Consider the following 20,814-nt stretch of genomic DNA (forward strand, 5'->3'; position numbering starts at 1 on the left):
AAACCGAATCCTAGACTGAACTGATCAGTCTAGGTTGAACCCGGAACCCGTGGCCTTAAGTTGGAGTTGAACCCGAAACTCATGAAATTGGGTTTTATTTAATATGGTTCCAATTTGGGTTTTGACCCGAAATCCATAAAAAATAAAATGTATTTTTTTCATAAAAAAGAGTTAACATTGGAAATATACTTATATTTATTACATTTGAAAAGTGTCACAATCCCCAAATCCCAATAATTATATATAGTCAAAATCTATTTTATAAATCACTTTTAATGAGGTTCGAAGTTTCAAAATGAGCTGATTTTCGGTGATGATAATCTCCTTATCATAAAGACCATCCTCACAAAAAAACCAGTTCATTCCGAAATTTTTAGACTATATTTTACAAAAACCTTTGATTATCTCTGTTGTATTTTGAACCTGAATGTATATATATATATATATATAGAAGAACACATACCTATAGAAAAGAAATGAAGCAATAGAGTACGACAGATTCACCGAAGAGTTGCTACAGGGGAGGTAAGGATCTTGCTTGGTTTGGTGGCTAGCCATTCGAATTAGATTAGTTCGCAGCTTCTTCCTCACCACCTCATATTGGTTCAGCCAGGTCATTTGCTTTCTTTGAGCCTCCACTCACTTACCTTCCACTGGGTTCGAAGGAGAAAGCATTGGATTCACTCGTTGGTGAGTGCGTTGATAGGGATCCCCTTGGAACCAGATGCATGATCAGGGAGAGGATCCTTGAAGATTCTCATGTTGGCGTTGCTGCCTTCCTTGTGGGGTCTTCCTTTTTTCGACTCCCGGAAAGCGAATCTCATCGGAATCGATGAGTCTTTGAACAAGAGCTCTTATCGGGATAAACAGAGGTCTATACTGTCAGAGTAAGACCGAGGTACAGTAACGAAGTTAAACCGAAATGAATGACTCAATTCCTCTAAAAGAAATGAGAGAGAATGAACAACTAATTCTACGAAACAATATATATATATATATATATATATATATACTCGACACCTAAAGTCAAGGAAACAAAAGTAGGGGATAAAATTTGTCTTACATGGCTTAAAAAGTTTTGGATTAAACTGTTTTTTTGTGAAAATGATCTCTATGATAAGGAAAGGGGGGGGGGGGGGAGGGGGTAGTGACCCACCTGAATATCTAATGTGGTGAAATTAACTAGACTATAGTCGTTTATTACTTCACAAAGCTTTAGATTATAGGTTGAGCTCGTGGTTGTTAGGTGGAATAACAAGGGGGGTGGGGGGGGGGGGGGGGGGGGGCAATGACCCACTTGAATATCTAATATGGTGAAATTAATCAAACTATAGTCATTTATTACTTCACAAAGCTCCAGATTATAGGTTGAGCTTGTGGTTGTAGGGTGGAATAGCAGGGGGGATAGGTGAAGTTAGTCCCACATTGATTAAGAAATGTTCGGAATTTTTGGTTATAGGTAATCCAACTCCCTCGTTTTGTAACAATGTATTTTAAGGTCGTGGGGGAAAACCCAATCAAAATAGACAATACTGTTATTTAGTTAAGGTGGGGGCATTGCAATAAAAAAAAAAAGATCGAATCTATGATGATGAATCCAAAATCAAAATTGTCTGATCATTTTCTAATACATCGGGTGAAGTAAGTCTCACATTGATTAGGAAATGTTCGGAATGTAATCCAATTCCTTTGCCTTGTAACAACGCGTTTTAAAGTTGTGAGGGAAAATCCAATCAAAACAAATAATATTGTTACTTGGTCTGGGGTGCGGGCGTTACAATATGACTACCTAATACCGAACTAAACCAAAAAATGATCAGATCCACGATGAGGGATCCAAAAAATTGACTGATTGTTTTCCGGTATATGGGTAACTTTATATCCAGTCACATTTCACAACCAACCTTTAGTTACCTTGCCCAAGCCCGAACCATTGTGTACAAGGCTAGGTCAACCCACGGCCCATCCCAAGTCCCACGCGTATGTTTTAAATTTCAACTCTCTAGCACTGCCCGCCGTTATTTTCAAATCGATTCTCATCTACTCTCTGCACTCTCTCTTCAATGTTCCACCCTATTTGACAGTTTCACTATAACTAAAAAAGCCAAAAAACCCTAATTTTAATTTCAGCTCAAACTAGAAACCATGTCAATGATTATTCCTCCTGTATCTGGGACTGGGAGGGAGCTCTTAAATCCTCCCTTGGATGGCATCTCAAACCTCAGATTCTCAAATCACAGTGATCACCTCCTCGTTTCATCATGGGACAAGGTGCCTTAATTCAATTATTATTATTTTTTCGATTTCTATCTCTGATTTCTTATCAGATTGTTTAAATTAATTTGTTATTTTGTTTTGTTTTTTGGATCGATCAGACTGTTAGATTGTATGATGCCAATGAAAATGTATTGAGAGGTGAGTTCATGCATGGAGGTGCAGTCTTGGATTGCTGCTTTCACGACGATTCTTCGGGTTTCAGTGCCAGCGCTGATCATACTGTGAGGAGGTAAAAAGAACCTAGCGCCCCACTTGTTAATTACAAACGTTGTTTTCTCTGTACTCCAAGTCTTGAGTACCAAAAGATGTATCATTCGTAAGCTAAATTTATTTATTTTATAAATTTTTTGTTTTTTTTATCAATTTAAGACTCTTATTTTTCTTCCATTTTTATCTTCTTATGACACTTTTCCATTGAATTGTTTGGGATTTGATCTCTACTATAAGAATTAGCATTGGTTGAACATTAAGGAAGAATGATTGACAAATTTGTTTGTGGTTTACTGGCAAAACAATATACTTGTCAAAAAACAAAAAAAAAAACCCTTAATATTATAGATCTATGCGTAGCTATATTAAATTGGACCCTCAACTCCTCAATATCCTATAGTGGACTAGCCTCTCCGAATGTGGAAGCCAACATTTGAGCTAGTCCACTGATGTCAAGGGCTGTAAATGAATTTCGATCAGGCCAAAATCCGATCCGTTCTGATCCTATTGCCTCGGGTCTGGATTAGGGATTTGGATTGTAATAAGGATTTGATCTAATATCTTGTTAGATTGGTCCTGGGTTAACCATGTCCTGATTCGATAGGGATCCAAACCGATAAAATGTGAGAAATTATGTTAGTTATATTGTATATTTTGTTCAAATGTATGAAGTTTATTTAAATTTTATATATCAACTTGGATTTGGTCTGATCCAGACCCAATCTGATTGTTATTGGATTGGGTTTGGATCTCAATGCTTGTTTGATAAGTTCCGGGTCCATTGATAGCCCTACTGATGTAGCTCGTCAACCTTCCACAATTTGTTGCTGGGTTCACCTCAAACTGCCAAGGTACTCTTCTAAACAAGATAACACACAAGTGATTTAGAAAGGAGACTTGTATTGCTTTCAACTTTAACTGATCCTAGCGATGGTTACAAAGGAGGACCTTTTCCTTATTATACAAGCATTGGGGGGGAGGAGGGCGGGGGTGGGGGGGGGGGTATAAATCGATGGCCTCGATTAAACCATCTTGAAATGATCCAATAATAGTGGAATTCTCTAGAAACCCTCCTAAACTTTTCACTTACAAAAATTTCCTCAGTGAAAAGTTTAGGATCTTATTCTAGAACACTCCTATTGCATACAATGCACAACTTAATTATACCTACGGTATAATAGAATAACCCCTGAGACATTTCCACACACACACACACACACACACACACACACACACATATATATATGGGAAATGTTCAGCACCCAACATTTTGCCCAACATGTTTTGTCCTACATGGATCTCCCATAGAGATCATCCTCACCAAAGAGAAAACATGTTGGGCAAATTGTTGGGTAAATGATTGGGTGCTGAACATTTCGTTTTGTCCTACATGGGTTAGAAGTTTTGGAATGGGCTGATTTTTGGTGAGGATGATCTCTACGGTTAGAAGATCATCCTCACCAAAACAAAACTTCTAACCCCATGTTTACAAGTTGAAAAATCGTGGACCGTCCATTTTTTGTAAACCATTTGTGATGGGGTTAGAAGTCTTGGAATGGGCTGATTTTTGGTGAGGACGATCTCCTCACCATAGAGATCATCCTCACCAAAAATTAGCCTATTCCAAAACTTCTAACCTATGTAGGACAAACATGTTGGGTGCCGAACGGGACCCTATATATATATATACATGGGTCTTTGTTCGTCAGTCAACATTATGGAGCCAATGCTTCGTCTTATATCTATTTTTTTTTATGGGTAACACCCTTTGAATTATAAGTGGTAAAAAAATTGAAAACATCCTCGTGGCTTATGTATACACATATATCAACATAAGCATTTTTCTTAAAAATAATTTTTGGGCCATGGACAATTTCGGAAAATGTGCAAATGAACTTTCCATAAATAACAGAATAAAAATAACATTTCGAATTAAAAGGGAAACATTGTAAGTTTCTGGGAGAGAAAGATGAGTATTTTAAACATTTCCCTCATAAAATAACTGAATTTAGTAGTTCATCACAGTAAGTAAGATTTGAAGGGGATCTGATAACTCTTGGGATTTATATGCAAATATTGCAAAATAGCATGAAATAAAGAAATAAGATAAAACCTTGGGATATCTTTATGAAAAAGAAGACATTAATTTATCTGTTGGCGATGGCTAATCAATTTGCTTTCCACTACCCTAGCGATTTTACACTAATGTTCTCCATTATTATTTTCACAAAGTTCTCCCCTTCATTAAAATCTGATAATTGTGTCTTTTCATAATGTTCAAGCATATATTGTGGTTACCATGTTTAGAAGATCGTCATCAAGCTTAACATCTTATGTTGCTCTTGTTATTTTAGATATACCTTTAGCTCTGGCAAGGAGGATATTTTGGGAAAGCATGATGCACCTGTGCGTTGTGTTGAGTACTCTTATGCATCAGGTATTTTGTACAAAAATCAAAGATTTTCAGTTGAAGATAGAGTATTATCTTTTACATTTTGTAATTGACTATGTTCCTGTTTATTGTTTTGTAGATTTCAACTGTTTGAACTCGCCTCTTTTCTTGCTTGACTCTCATTCGTTTGTGAATTCCTACCGGAACAATTATGATTGTGGATTTGCTCATGAAATTACTAAGATGTTTTTGCCTGTGGCTTGTCCCTAGGAAACTATAACTTCCAAATAATGGAAAATGATGTTAACTAGGAAAATATAGTATTGCATATGCATATAAGGCTTAAAATGGGTCGGATTTTATCCGAAATCCGAGTGATTCGAATCTGATTTTTAGCGGATTTGGTTTCTTCAAGCATATCCGAATTAAAATATGGGTTCGATATGGGTTGATGTCCCTTGACCCAAGACGGATATGGACCCATCCCTATATCCGAATGATATATTATTTTGTACGTTGTATGTAATATTTTTATATTTTTTAGTATGTCATTCATCAACAAATGAGTATTAGGTGTAGTGGTCAAAGCTGCTTTTCAAAAAGAGAGAGGCCTTGAGTTCAAATCACATTTAAGCCACATTTTTTATTATATTACTTTGTAATGGTTTGAAATTATCGGTCCAACTGACCCGAATCAATTAATTTGATTGGATTGGATCTGGATATGGTTTGAGCTAGTTGGATCCAGATTTGGCCCGAATTAAAAATTTGTGTATGGATATGGGTAGACACATATCCGGACCGAACCCGATCCGTTTTAAGCACTATATGCATATTAGAAACAATTTTTTGGATATCTATATGCATATTAATATACAAAGTAAGAATGTCACTTTTAGAAGTTTTAATATTTTGAACTTATTTTGGACTCAATGGGTGTTGAGTCTTACTGGATAGGTGTCCTATTCAGTACTCAATCAAATGAAGCAAGCATTTTGAGTCCTCAATAGTAGTATTTTAAAAATCTAGAACTTTGCAAAATGTTTCTAAAGGAATTGGTGAGTATAGTTAAAGTGAAAATAGGGCTTAAACGGGTCGGGTTCGGGCCGGATATGAGTGTGTCCATATCCATATCCATATCCATTTTTTTTTATTTGGATCCGAATCCGACTCAGATCCTACTTGCTAAAACCATATCCAAACCATTTTACTTACATTAAATCCATATCCGAATCTGACTCGATCGAATTTATTGATTCGGGTCGGATCATGTCAAACCGTTCAAGGGTATTTCAAATAAAATTGAAAAAATGTGGCAAAATGGTGACTTGAACTCAAGACCTGTTCATTTTGAAGAGAGGCCTCGACCACTACACCCAACTGTTGTTAATTGATGAAAGATAGTTTGAAAAATATAAAAATACAATTTGCAAAGTAATATATCATTTGGATCTTTGCAGATATAGACCTGTTAAATTTAGATTCGGATAACTCGGATTTCTGATAAAATCCGTCCCATTTTAAGCCCTAAGTGAAAACACTTCCAGTTTTTCGAGTTAAATAATGAAGAATATTATATGTGACAACCCGAATGGTGAAATTTAAGAACCCAAATTCTCAAATCAAATATTTATAAGTTGATAACAATGTTGTTAAGCATATGCCATGGTGTGTGACCAGGCATATGCGATTCGCACATCACATATGCATGACATAACATAAAAGTGATTTAAATAAAATGAAAACAATAAGGAAAAAAGAAAAAAAGAAAAAAAAGAAAAAAAATGCAATTATTACAATAATCATAGAAATGTATTCTTGTAAAAAAAATTTTACTTTCAATTGTGATTGTAAATTTGTAATTTATTACATTTTCATATGTAAAAAGTATGCAATAAGGTAAGAAACTAGTAAAGGTACAAATGCTTGTCTTGTATTTGATTGTAATTTATTACATTTGCATAATTTGCTTCCTGTGGAATACTAGAATCTTTATTCTTGAATCTAGTTTTAGTTGCTTCTTGGATACTTGCTTGGCTTGCATCTTGTCTTGAAGTAGAAGAAGATAAGAAGTAGAAGTATAAGAACTAAGAGAACAAATTGTGAATAAAAATAAAAATTTGTACAAGTAGAAAAGTTGTAGAAGAATTAAATATTGAGCCTTTGAGTGTATGTGTGTGATTTAGGGAGTCCTAGAGAACAAATGTGGGCCTTTGAATTGCTTAGAGAGTGGTAGGAATGGGAAGAGTGGGAATGGGGTATTTGTAGAGGTGTTTGATGTAGAAAACACCACACAGTCAGATTTCAGATCGTTAGACAAGTATGCCATGCCATACCTGGTTTGTGGGTTTGCTCGGTTTAAATTTGGGTTCTCAGTTTTGTCACTCTAGAACGAACCCGGTTCGCAGGGGTAGATAGAGATGAGAGCATTTGAAGCTTGAAGTGAAGAGTAGGGTCAAAAAGAGATTCAAGATGGTTGGTTTTGAGAAGAAACAGTTAAGATTTTTTTAATTACAGGTTGAAGATGGGGGCATTTGGTGATTTTTCATTAGTCTATTAATAAAGACCAAGGTCAAAGGAGGCATGCAATCAGTTTGAAAACTTGGTGAGATACAAATACTTTCAAAACATGGTGGGTTATGTATAAATAAGTTAGATTAACACAGTTCGCTCGGTTCGCTACATTTCACGAACCTAGTGCGAACTGTACCGTGAATTGGTTCAATTTGAACCAGTTTGCAGCTCGCTAAATGTGCAATGAATTAGGTAACCCCTGGCCATCTCATGTCTTGCCATATTTGAAAAACAATTATGGGTGGCATATTACTACATTGGACAACAATTGTTGATAATTACATTTATGCATAAACTGTGCTCAACTGTATTGCCACTGGCCATGACGTGAACTAATCCAGTTGTTGTCTTGTTGGTATGATTTTGACGGATATTGAGTGGTTGCTTGAGCTTAAAGCTTGTGTTGTATTTGTGACCTTTGAAATAACTTATTGTCATCGTGCTTATTGTTTTTCACTATTTTTGTGTAGTACAATTCTATGCCACATTGAGTGATGTTAGTAGTCTTTATGGAATATTGAATATGAGCATCATTTATGTTTTTCTCCAGCTTGTAATTTTATCTCTCTTTTTTTTTTTGGTTATGATCTTAGGCCAAGTGATCTCTGGTAGTTGGGACAAAACACTGAAGTGTTGGGATCCTAGAGGCGCAAGCGGGAAGGAACATGCTCTTATTGGAACATACACACAACCCGAGCGTGTGTATTCACTTTCACTTGTTGGCAATCGATTAGTGGTAGCAACTGCAGGAAGACATGTAAATGTCTATGATCTGAGGAATATGTCTAAACCAGAGCAACGTAGGTTGTCTTCATTGAAGTATCAAACTAGATGTGTGCGTTGTTACCCCAACGGAACAGGTATCTTTCTGCATATAAGTAGAAGTTTTATATGCTGCAAACTCTCATTCATCCTGCTACTTTTTGTGTCCAAGGAGGTTTTTGGGTTGGGAATCGGATTATTTATATCGCAGTACAGTTCTTTTTCTGTAATTGGATTATTTGCTATTTCGCAAGACAATTTATTTCTCAGTTTCCATTTGTTTTATGTTTTGAGCTTCAAATCATTATATTGAGTCTAACTTCTCTAGCATAACAGCGGTTTCCAATTTCGTATGATTTGTTCCTTGCACATCCTTTATTTTTAGTGAAATAGATGTTAAATTTGCTAGAAGTACATGAAAAGATTAATCCTCCCTTAAAGGCAAGCTAGTGCTTTAATGGAGGGCAAAAACTAAGAAAAAAAAGGACTGTAAAAGAGCATCCCATGTTAAAGGGGGCACTTTCCAAATTAAAAGTTATAAATGTTATCAACGCTAGGCAGGTGAAAAATACAGTTGAAGTAACCAGGGTGGCTTTGTTGGGTTTAGACCCATAGCTCCGTTGGTTTGACAAATTGCAGAGCAACTTTGAGGTCTTGGTTTCAAGTCTAGCTTACCCATTGAAAAAATAACAAAAATAGTGTCTTTGTTTATTTTGGTTGATTCATCAAGGGTCAATGCTTTTCTAATGTGGGTTGCTTTTGCAGGTTTTGCTCTTAGTTCTGTGGAAGGACGGGTTGCAATGGAATTCTTTGATCTTTCTGAGACTGGTCAAGCCAAGAAGTAAGTATTCATTTTGGCATAATTGTCTGGTGCAGGATCCCCCACCATCCAAAAACATGTAATGACATAGATGCTGTCTGTCTTTTGATGTTGGTCAAGCATGCAATTCCCGTGTATTCTAGTATTCTTTGCATAATGCAAGATCACTGCACCTGATCACTCACCTTCATTCTTTACTAATGTACTTCGGTGTGGTTACTATAATCGTCTAGTGTCCTTCAAAATGCATGGAGCACCATCACGTGAGAGGAATACGTGCCTCTGTGCTGTTGCCCATTGCATGTCTTATCTTTTTCCCTCCTTTTTATGAGATTAGACTTTGTGCAGATATGCTTTCAAGTGCCATAGAAAATCAGAGGCTGGAAAGGACATCGTGTATCCTGTCAACACTATGGCATTCCACCCTATGTAAGTTTCTTTGCAGTCCCTTTTTTTTTTTCTCACGAAGGAGGAAATATATCACTGGTGGTAACAATCATTAAAAATGGGTTCTCACCTCTCTATGAAATAATCATTATGCGTGATCTGGACTTCCCGATTGGAGTATGCCTAGGATAGTCATATAGTCCCAAACTGCACTGACCTGATGGTGTCAACCATTGAAGTGATTTTTTTTAAAGATCATTCAGGTCAACGTGATTTTTCTCTACGATCAAGGGCTCATCCATTTGATAATTCAGATCAATCAAGACATTTCCTTGGTTCATAGAGAGGAGAATCTGTAACACATGATGGGAGTGCTAGCCCCATGTATATATTTCCTCTTTAGTTACAATCATTTCTTAGCTCTATATTCACATACTTTTTCATATGCTTGCAAATTCCATTACCACAGCTATGGTACATTCGCAACTGGTGGTTGTGATGGCTACGTAAATGTGTGGGATGGGAACAACAAGAAGAGGCTATATCAGGTAAGATTTGCAGAAGCAATTGTGGCGTATTCATATTTTTTCTGGGAATTACCGAAGATTTACGAATTGTTGTTCTTTTCCAGTACTCAAAATACCCAACAAGTATTGCAGCGTTATCCTTTAGCAGAGATGGCCGCCTGTTGGCTGTGGCATCAAGTTACACATATGAGGAGGGAGATAAACTGTATGATCTGATCTCTTCTATTACTTCTTCTTCTACTACTTTTTTTTTTTGATAAATATAAATTATATTAATGAAGAAAGCGAGAAGAGGAGGCTGAGTTAGCCCCCAAATACAAGACAAGGAAAACAACAAGGAGATAACAAAGAAAGGAAAAATCCGCCTGTTGTGGGATGGAACTAATCACAAATAGCTTCCCAATTAAAAACAAAATCTTGGAAGCACACTCCCTCAAAATCTCTACTCAATTTTGACCAAAGGAAAAGAAATCCCAGAATCTCTAAAATCACTGTGTGAGTCGATCTCTCCTTACTACCTTGTTGTTGCGCTCTCACCAGAAACCCCAAGCAATGGTGGAAGGAAGGATAGCCCAGAGATGTCTCTTTCTCAAAGAGAAGATATTGAAACTCAAACCCTCTAAAAGTGCAAAAAAAAGATAAAGGAAGAACCCAATCCACCTGAAAGCGAGAAAAGAAGAACATCCAAATAACACGGGAGAAAGGACAATGAATAAGGATATGATTGGCAGACTCCTCGTCCCTCGAACAAAGAAAGCTAAAATTTGGGGTAATCCACCCTCGGCATATCAAATGATCCAAGGTGAAGATTCTACCCAAAGAGGCAAGCCAAACAAAGAAAAACACCTTAGAAGGAACAAGAGTGGACCAAATGACAGAAGGAGAGAAAGAAACCTCACACAATGGAAGCAGACAATAATAGAAAAACTTGACAGAGAACTTCTTATCCTTAGCCTTGATCCATTCCCTTCTGTCCTGCTCATTCTCTCTGAGTTGGATCGAATTAAGGAGATCTAGGAAAGATGAAACCTCTATCAATTCCCAATCATTAAAATTCCTCCTAAATCCCAGATCCCAAGAATCTGTGTTCCTGTTCCGAATCAGACACTGCCTGACCGAGTTATTTTTTTTTAAAGAGTAAGCGTACAATGATGGGAATTGAGTAGACAGAGATGAAGTTCCACACCAACAGTCTTCCCAAAATCTAATTTTATCCCCCAACCCAACTTTGAATCTAATCTCCCTATCAAACTTATCAACTCCCTTCAGAATGCCTTTCCACACACAACACCCGTAAGTTCCTCTAGCCTCATCACTATACCAACCATAACCCTTCTCTCTATATTTAGCCTGAACCACTCCCCTCCACAAGTTGTCTCTTTCTTCCCCGAATCTCCAAAGCCACTTGCCCAAAAGAGCTTTATTTGTTAGTCTTAGCCCTCTAATCCCCAAGCCTCCATTCTTCTTATGAGTGCAAACCATCTTCCAATTCACCAAATGATACTTTCTACTACCATTATTATCATTCCACAGAAAATTCTTCATGAGACTTTCAATCTTAACTTCCACCGACTTAGGCAAAGAGAACAAGGATAAGAAGTAAATCGGCATACTCGTTAAGGTACTTTTAATCAACGTAACCTTACCCCTTTTGGAAAGATATTTTGCCTTCTAAGTACTCAACTTCTTTTCCATTTTCTCGATAACTCCCTCTCAAATGTATCTACTACAATACGGAGCCTCTAAAGGTAAACCTAAATAGGAAGAAGGGAACGTATCACTACTGCACCCCAAATGTATCACTACTTCTTCTTCTACTACTACTACTTCTTCACATCTTTTTTTTTTTTTTGGCACACCACACACGTTCCTTAATTCATTGTTTGTCTATTTTGCAGTCATGACCCAGACGCCGTCTTTGTGCGCAACGTAAATGAAGTCGAGGTTAAGCCAAAGCCAAAAGTTTACCCTACTCCGTAACTCAAATCTATGGGTAAAAATGCTAGTTTTGATCATTTTTTTCTTTGTGAACATTTTCTTCATTGATACAATCGTGAAAATTGGTGGTGCTCTCTCTCATTACGTGATAATGAAGCCCACTGTGGGTACCAATTCTAATGCCCAAGTCAGTTTAAACATCCGTTTGACATGCCAACTAGGTCCTGACGCATAGCTGAAATGCCTAAAACACTTAGTTGTAACAAACAAGTTGCTTTATCTCATGTATGATCTATCCTTTGTGTCTAATAATTTTGAACTACCATATATTGGTCTACAGTTAAGCCTAATAATAATCATTGTTCCATGTTTTCATGCTTCTTCATTTAGTAAAGTATGTGCTGCATTTAGACTGCATGAAAGGTACTTTTGGCTATTAGAAGGTTTAACTTGGTTCATTTGTCACTTGGGCAACCCATGCAGTGTTAGATCTTATTCCCAGTATTTTTACCTCCAACAAATAGAATCGTGGTGGGCTCGTCTAAGGATTGTTGTTCTGTGTCAAATGTTACAATCCTAGATTCGTAATGGCTGCAAATCACCCGAAACAAAGAACAAAGATGACAAAATAGATGTGAAAACCAACCTAGTGTTGGAGATTTCCTAGAATTTACGTACAAATTTTAATTAATTTGTAATTTATTTCTAAATTAAAAATACAAGTTCATTTATAGTAATTATGCAATCATCTGATGCCAGATTCACCGCAATACATGGTTTTGGACAGAATCAAATGAACAAGATTTGGTTAGTCAACCCCAAATCTTTGGAATAAGACTTCAATGATGATGAACTCACCCTGTCATCCTATTTTACACCTTACTGCTAAATAATACTTAATACCTAATACAGATTGGCCTTGGGTTGAGGAGGACCTCAGAGGTCCCTGTATTACCAAACATGGATGACATTGATACCCCCAAAATATCAAAATTGCCTTGTGACACTATTTTGGGCCGACAGTCCATGAATGCTCGGTCCACTTCTTGATAAACCTACACAGTACACACAAAACATCATCCCGAGACCGACTGAGCTTTTGTTCAACTGGGTCAAGAAAGCTGGCTTGGTTCAAATAGAGTTGAATTATTTGAATGAACAAGCAATTTTTACGAAACCAATGGTTCAATCATATAAAATTTTAGACATTGTTATTGAAATAAGACTTTTTAGATAGACTATAATCTTTGTAATGGAAATATTATTTTAAATAAAGTATTAATAGTTGATATTTAATATACACTAAATCATTATATTGAGATATTGTTCACGTTTTGGTCAATATTAGAGGTCCTTTTTTATCCTTTTCGAGTTTTAAGTAATATGAGAGACACTCTTATGTTTTCAAATTGAAGACATGCCCCCCTTGACCTTGGTCATCTTATACGAGACTAAAATAAATGACCTAAACACCCCTATGAAACTATTTTTGCAAATTGTGTTCATTCCAAAGTGGCAAACCACAAACCCAAATTTGAACTAAGCAAAGGACGAATCAGGTAACATTGGATCCAACACAACTTTCTAGAATGTATTCTAGTTTTATAATCTACGCAAGGGGATTTATAGGACACCCATATCCCTTGAGATCTATGTTACACATGTATTGCATAATTATCTTTCTTTAATAAAAAATTGAATGACTCAATTATGTTAATTCCTAATTTTTCTATATAATTCTTAATTTATCTTAACAAGGCTTTTTTTTTTTCTTTTCCTTTTGAAATTGAGGTATTCAGGCATCTTATAACACATGACTAGTCCTTAGGGCACTGCACCCCCTCCCCCACACACTTACACAAACACAAAACAAAACAAAATGCACCAGTTAATTTCTGAGATAAATCCTTGAGGGTGGCCCCAAGGGGGGATTTGAACTCAAGACAGAGGCCTCGAGATGCGGCGTAGTCTTGGCCATCTCACCAACCTTGGAGGTTAACAAGTCCTTTTCATTTCACCGACTATTGGAAGTTAGAAGTTTTTTTCTTTGTTGGGATTTCAGATTTTTATTATATGAATTTAGTTAAAATATAGTTGTGTGAATTTTGAGATAATGATTGATATGATCTATTTAACGGATGTTTGGGGGGGTTTGTATTAGTCTTTCTTTTGGCAATTAACCGATCCATTATAGCTGATGGTGTCTTATCCAACCCACATGACAAGCCCATGTAGTACACTTCTCAACAATATTAATCCTACTTATCTTGAGATGACGTATGTAGATACTTATGTTTCAGATGGATGGCATACCCCTTGATGCAACTTGTCCATGGTTCAACACCATTATGTTAAGGGCCTAATGAGCCCATTAAAATATACTTATTTAAAGACAAAATTATCCTATCTTCTTCAGCTATATTCACACAGTATGTATATTAACCTCCATGAACTTAATTAGTAGGTGGCATGTGCAACTAACTGCACATGTATTACAAAATTATAGTTTATGTTGGATTCAATTTATTTTTTATTTTTTATTTTATTTTTATGATTAATTTCAATGATTATTTTAAAGTTTTCAAATAAATAATTTAGTTTTATATCCTAGTATATCATTCAATATATTACAAAGGAATTTTGGAAATTTAAAATATTAATAAGAGTTGTGCTTGCGGGGGGGATGAGATTTCGTTTTTGATTGCGTTTCACACTGCACAGATGAGGAGGTGTGCACATAACCATAGATGCCTTTCACTTGTATCTCGATGAATGCATTTATGGCCACCACATCAATGCAGTGTGAAACACGGTGAAAAACAAAGTCTCTCTAGGATTTTCCTTATAATAATGAAAAAGTATTTATACGTACTTCCATGTAAGGAAAGTGAGATATGAGGTACAATCTTAAGGTCACTTCAGCATTATTCGTGTTTATATGTTATTATATTTTCTCTTGTTCCGTAAGAATTTTCAACTTGTACATTGCTTCTAACTGAAATGAATATATGTCTTATGACAATCATAGAAGGGTATGTCATGCAATTGTGCCTTTCACCTTCTTTACCTATGTAGAGGCATGCATTTTCGAATTAGTGCCTCTCTCTCTCTCTCTCTCCCCCAACATTATTTTAGGTGACTCGTGGTATCCAGGACTAGTCCCCGAGGCCACGTGGGGTGACCCCACACATCAATTTTAGTCCGTGGGTGGTATTGAACCTAATTTTAGATGTTATAGGTTGAGGTATAATTTTATCGGTAGTGGTTCGAAAGGCCATGTGTCATTCACCCCATCATTTGAACAGGTCTCATACACAAAGGTACATCTTAGACCATTATTGGTTCACGTTGAGATGTCTTTGTTGATATAATGGAGTCCTAGAGTTTCCATGATTTTGGTATCCTTCGATTGAGCTCAAAAACCCTAACCATCATTTCAATTGGTACTTTGCCACTTGAGAAAAGCAAAAGAAAGCCAAACCCAAATCGTATGGACCACAAACCTTTCAGCTTTAGAAAGTGTCAGCTCAATGAAATTGTTTGGTACATGCAAGAATCATAAGAAGTGTGAACATTTGATGGACCTACACAAATGACATTCTCACTCCTCATAATTCATTGTGTTTCTAACATAATTTTTATTATAATATTCGTTTTTTTCTTTTTTATTACACACCAATCATAGAAGTGAGATGTTTATTCTTTTAATCATCTCACCCCATTCTCTGCAACTAGAACCAATGAGAAGGGGAGAGAGTTAGGAGTAAAAGAGGAAAAGAGGGAGATATAGAGTTGGTGAGGGTGATTAGATTAGGTTTGTGGTTTTTTATTTTGTTATCCCATACTTTCATTAGAGACTTCTTTTAGGATTTAAATTGCAAGAGAGAAAAGGAGGAAGCTAAAGAGCATGTAGAGAAGGACAGGGACACTTCAATAGAAGGAAGAGATGGTGAAGGCATGGTTTTAAAACTCGGTTTCGTGTCTCGTCTCGTCCATGCCAGATATTGAGTTGTCTCGGACAAGTTTTTTCATACGTTTGAGACGTCTCATTCACAAATTTGAAAAATAAATGTCAAGTTTTAAATCTCTTCTAAAAAATTGACTTGTACGTTTGTCTCGTTTATGTCTGATACCGAGACAATTCGGACAATACGTCTCGGTCTTGGACGAATTTTGAAATCATGGGTGAGAGAGAGAGACACCATGGCACAACCTCAGTGGCCTTAGAGCTTATCCTTGAGAGAGAGAGAGAGAGAGTTAGGAAATCAGGGTAGAGGGAGCTATAGTTTTTGGTGCGGACATATGATTGGTATGTTATAAGAAAGTTTTGGTGTGCCATTATAAGTTTTCAACTTGTTAATAAGAAAATTCTAGCGTCCAATGAACAAGTGAGATAAGTAGCATGTCTGTCTATTCCCACTTAGCAGACACCACCACATTTGTTGTTTGACACGAGAAAAGATTTTTGGTGTACTCGAGGAATTGGTTTGCACAATCCTAGTACTCTCCTTTTCATGCCACATGGCATGTCAATTTAGTTTGCTTAATGAATCATGATAATCTGACTACCCCCACATGCTAATTCAATCGACTACCCAGACATGAGGAGTTCGGAATTATAGATCTGTGCTCCTCGGGATACACAGCTGCACTTCTCCATTAAAAAATGTATTTCGAGAGAATCGTGTATCCTGATGAGCGCAGATCTACAATTCCTGAACTTATCACATTAGGTAGTCAATTGAGTATACCACTTAGGATAGTTAGATTATCACGACTCTTCCTTAATAGACCTACCAAATTATAATCCAAGCCAACCATAATTTTCAATCTAATTTTGATTTCTTATGTAAATTAGGAGGTTGATCCTCCTAAGCAACCACATGTATTATAGCTTGTTCGTGGGTCCATACTCAAAGAGATAGGTGAGATTTACTAAAAATCTTGAAATCAATTTGACTTCTAGACCAGTTAACTACAATTTATCAGAATTAAGAACATAATGCAAAAATTACTTTTACTTTAAATATATAAATATCACCCACCCATGCGTTGCCTAAGTGGTAAGGGCGAGCACGTGAAGTATGGGTTAGACGCATGTCACGGGTTCGATTCCTCTCTTAGATTTTTCTCATGATTTAACTGGGGGACCATGGCGGTGGGTTGCTGTGGTAGTCCTCCCCGAGATTAGTCGTAGTGCACGCAAGCTAGCCCGAACACTCGGTTAGCAAAAAACCAAAAAAAAAGTAATAATTAAATATCTAAGCTTAACCATTAGGTAGGGATCCCAATCTTTTTCTCTCAAAAAATTGAACTTTTCTTTTTATAAAAGAAAAAAAATTTACAAGCTTTCCTTCAAAGAAGAAGCTAAGTTCGTGGACATAATAGGACTTCCGACATCTTAAGACTATTAAGCTTAAAGACCTTCTCAAAGGGTGAAACTTTACTCTTAGCTAAACAAGCTTAAACTAGTAAAGAACAAATGTCTCTAGAAAAGATCAAGCTTTCAAACTCTTTTTTTAAGAAGCAAAATCTCCATATTAGCTGATGAAGTGTGAATCATGGTTGGAAGAAATCTGTTTCACTTAAAGGGACACTTTAATTGGCCTTTTTATGTTTTTTTTTTTAATCATTAAATCCATGTCATTTGAAGACCAAGGGAATTTTGATTAATCCTTATCTTCTCATAAATTATATTTAACTGTTAACTAGAAGAGATTGCTTGTAAGAGTGATTATAAGTGAGATATCATATCACCATTATTATTTTCAAATTAATACAAATTATTTGTCATCTTATTTTAGGCAACCTAAGGTGAGGTGCAATTTAAGTCAAAAATTTTGTTTTAATATTATTATCAATCGCCCCATTGTTTAAAACTTAAATGCGTTGCAAATGTGTTTACTCTCTGATTTAATTTCTTTGATTAATATTGATGCTTATATGTAGACTGTGGTAATTTAGATCCAATAAGCAGTGAGAGTTTGTAGGTTGTGAGTTTGATACCTAATGTGAACAGTATTTTCTTGGGGCCACCTGTGAGGGTGCACCCTCACTTACCTAGTGCGTGAGACGTGTGGGCGTTGCACGTGCCTGGGGGAGGGACCTATATGCCTTGGCTCCGGCCCTGGCTCTTCTGATTTCCCTAGTCGAACATAAATTTGGACACACTTGTCATAAAATAAAATAAAAAGAAAAGAAAAAAAAAAAAAAAATCATTTGGTTATGGACAGGATAGTCCACGTGAATATATATCTTGACCTATAAGTTGATGGGATCTCCTTTGTCTAATATTGTTTTATTGTTCCCATGAGTTCAATCCCCCCCACCCTCCTCTTATAAGACAACCCACAAGTTATTATGAAGGCACAATCAAGAAAGAGTTAGTCTTGACTTACTACCTAATCGTAGTCCTGTTTGTGGGGCTTACATACATAATATTTAGGACGATCCAACAGTTTATCAAATTAACTATATAAAAAAGTTGAATTATTTTTTGTTAAATTAATGATGTAAATGAATAATATAAATTTTCAAGTTCAACTCAACTTTTAATGAGGCTATATATAGAAATTTTATGAGAAAATGCTTTTCAAGGCATGTAAAACTCATAACATAATTAAAGAGACATTATAAAACGTACGTGCTTGACATGGGAAGTGCACATAACCATAGATCTTTTTTTTCGGGATACACAAGGAAAAAGATGTACAGTCTTGAGCACTTGCCACGTTAACCACATACGTTTTAGCACATCGTTTTATCATTAGTTATAATTAAATCATTTAATAGGGGTCCTACAAACCTGAGTACAATAGTAGAAAATATTTACTAATTAATAAATAAGTGTTAAATTATTAGATATTAACGAGTTCTCCATTCAAATCTCGGTAGATCTTTGTCGGCAAACTTATATGAAAAATAAGTTTTTTACTATGAAATATTAAATGACGTTTTTAATACGTAATATTAATTTTGTTCTTTTTCTTTGTTGGCTACTTTACGGACAATTTTTATGATTTTCGAATCTGATATGATCTCTTTTCATTATAATTAGATTCATGTCCAGAGCAAAGATTCAATTCCCATCAATTGTTTAGTCTTGGTGTAATGTTTCATTAGCCATTCTTTAGTCTTAACTACACTTTTTCTTTAGTATCCAAAACTTCACTATTGATTTTGAGGTGACATATAATATATAAAGACTTACCAATAATTTCTTAGCCCACATGTTTTAAGAAGATTTCAAACAAAGTTTTTAATTTATATATATATATATATATATGTATTTTATTTTTTTTATTTTTTTGTTTACAAAGTGAAGATAATTGTTGGCAAGCTTACCCAACATCCTACAACTAACAAAGCCAAAATGTGGCTGTGGGTGGGTCAAAGCTCACAAGAGGCCAAACATAAGGGACATTCATTAGGGGACCTCTTTTTTCCTGAAGTTCGTAGATATCGATAAGTTTGTGAGGTGTTCCATTAAGATTCTAAAGGTTTTTTGAGACATGTAGGACCTCCAAGCTTATGTGAGCCGAACATGGCTTCTCCGCGAACCTTCCCACGAGGATAAGTCCTTGACTAGATCATGTAGGGTCACCCCACAACACCATGGGCTCCCCCATGGATATGATCTTTCCAATTCAGATTATGGTTCATAATTGATTGGAGTTCTGTCTGGTTATCGTTAAAGATTGTACCACAAATTTCCACGTCCTATGAAAAATTTATTTTTTTAGGATATAGTATAAAACTATATGTACTTTGGATAAATCAAATTCCTGTAAAAATTATACAATTCCTCATATAGGGTAATTTTGGACTTAGGTGGGAACTTTATTTTAGTTATTAATTTTACTTTCAATGATAGAAGATGTAGTTCTGCACAAAATGTTGGAATGAAGGAAAGTTGATTTGATTTTGTTCAAATGACACTCAAGCCAATCCCTACTATCTAGCTCAAGCCAGTCTAACCCCTAGTGTCCTGGAAGTCACTCCAACTCACTTAGGTGCACACGCGTGCATACACACACACACACTTGTATTGAACTTGGAAATTAATTTGATGAGTTAGTGTTAGTTTATTATTGCCATAGAACCTACGGTAATGCAACGTAGCGAATGTTATTTTGTTATTTACACAAATATGTTATGTCTTTTATTATTGAAAGTGTATTTATATCTGTTTTTACTCTTTCGAATTTTTCTCTCGTTCTTTTAGAACTTTCAATTTGCATATTCTGATTAATAGAAACTCGCTTGTATTCGGGTTTTACTAAACGTGTTCAACATCTCATTCTAATTTGATTTTTTTCTTAATTTATAATTTATTGAATTAATAAATATTTTAACATAAAACCTTATTTTACATTAATTACAAATATTTAATATTTATAACTCAACAGTTTATATAATAAACATTAAAAAACAACGGATTCAAACATGTTGACAAAGTCGAATTTTCTATAATACCGGCGGATATTTCAAAAGTTTGTCGGACGGAACGAACCGCTTTCACATGAATGAATGAGGCAACCGATTCATAGTTAAAAACTCGCTCAGTGCTCTCCGAATCCACTCCCAATCCGACTCGTTCAACGGTTCAAGTTAAAATATGAGAGTTACTATTGCCACACCAACTGTGAGCAATTCTTTGGTTAGGCATTAGTAAAAGTTGGTCTGGCAATAGTAGCTCTCTAAAATATAGAAACCATAGTAAGAGACACGTGAGCGAAATTGTGGACACCATTCATACACCACCAGTAGCAACGTAACACGAAATAGATGAGATTGAATACCACACAATCTACCATATTAAGATAAATCAGATGTTCCCACACCGTAGATTTCACATAATTTATCATTGATTGGAGAAGATCAGTGTGATCAAGTGCATCAATCATGATTTGAACAACGGTGCACCG

The 20,814-nt window shown here is 35.8% G+C and overlaps 1 protein-coding gene across 3 annotated transcripts; it reads left to right on the forward strand.

The window, feature by feature from the left end:
- Positions 1 to 1,926: 1,926 nt before the first annotated feature.
- Positions 1,927 to 12,624, forward strand: LOC147407032 (mitotic checkpoint protein BUB3.2-like). 3 transcript variants are annotated; one of them, XM_086435420.1, is made up of 10 exons: positions 1,931 to 2,271; positions 2,376 to 2,506; positions 4,842 to 4,924; positions 8,047 to 8,313; positions 8,981 to 9,056; positions 9,384 to 9,464; positions 9,892 to 9,970; positions 10,054 to 10,154; positions 11,848 to 11,942; positions 12,371 to 12,624. In XM_086435420.1, exons 1-9 carry the CDS (start codon positions 2,146 to 2,148, stop codon positions 11,927 to 11,929), a joined length of 1,026 nt encoding a protein of 341 aa, XP_086291546.1. In that variant the 5' UTR covers positions 1,931 to 2,145; the 3' UTR covers positions 11,930 to 11,942; positions 12,371 to 12,624. The 3 variants fall into 3 exon arrangements, with proteins under 3 accessions (XP_086291544.1, XP_086291546.1, XP_086291545.1); XM_086435418.1 differs by lacking the exon at positions 11,848 to 11,942 and having other exon boundaries at positions 1,927 to 2,271; XM_086435419.1 differs by lacking the exon at positions 12,371 to 12,624 and having other exon boundaries at positions 1,932 to 2,271; positions 11,848 to 12,272.
- Positions 12,625 to 20,814: the final 8,190 nt, after the last annotated feature.

The sequence above is a fragment of the Akebia trifoliata genome, chromosome 3 (genome assembly GCF_017979445.1).
Source record: "Akebia trifoliata isolate Shusen 1 chromosome 3, ASM1797944v1, whole genome shotgun sequence".
In the NCBI taxonomy this organism is placed as follows: domain Eukaryota; kingdom Viridiplantae; phylum Streptophyta; class Magnoliopsida; order Ranunculales; family Lardizabalaceae; genus Akebia; species Akebia trifoliata.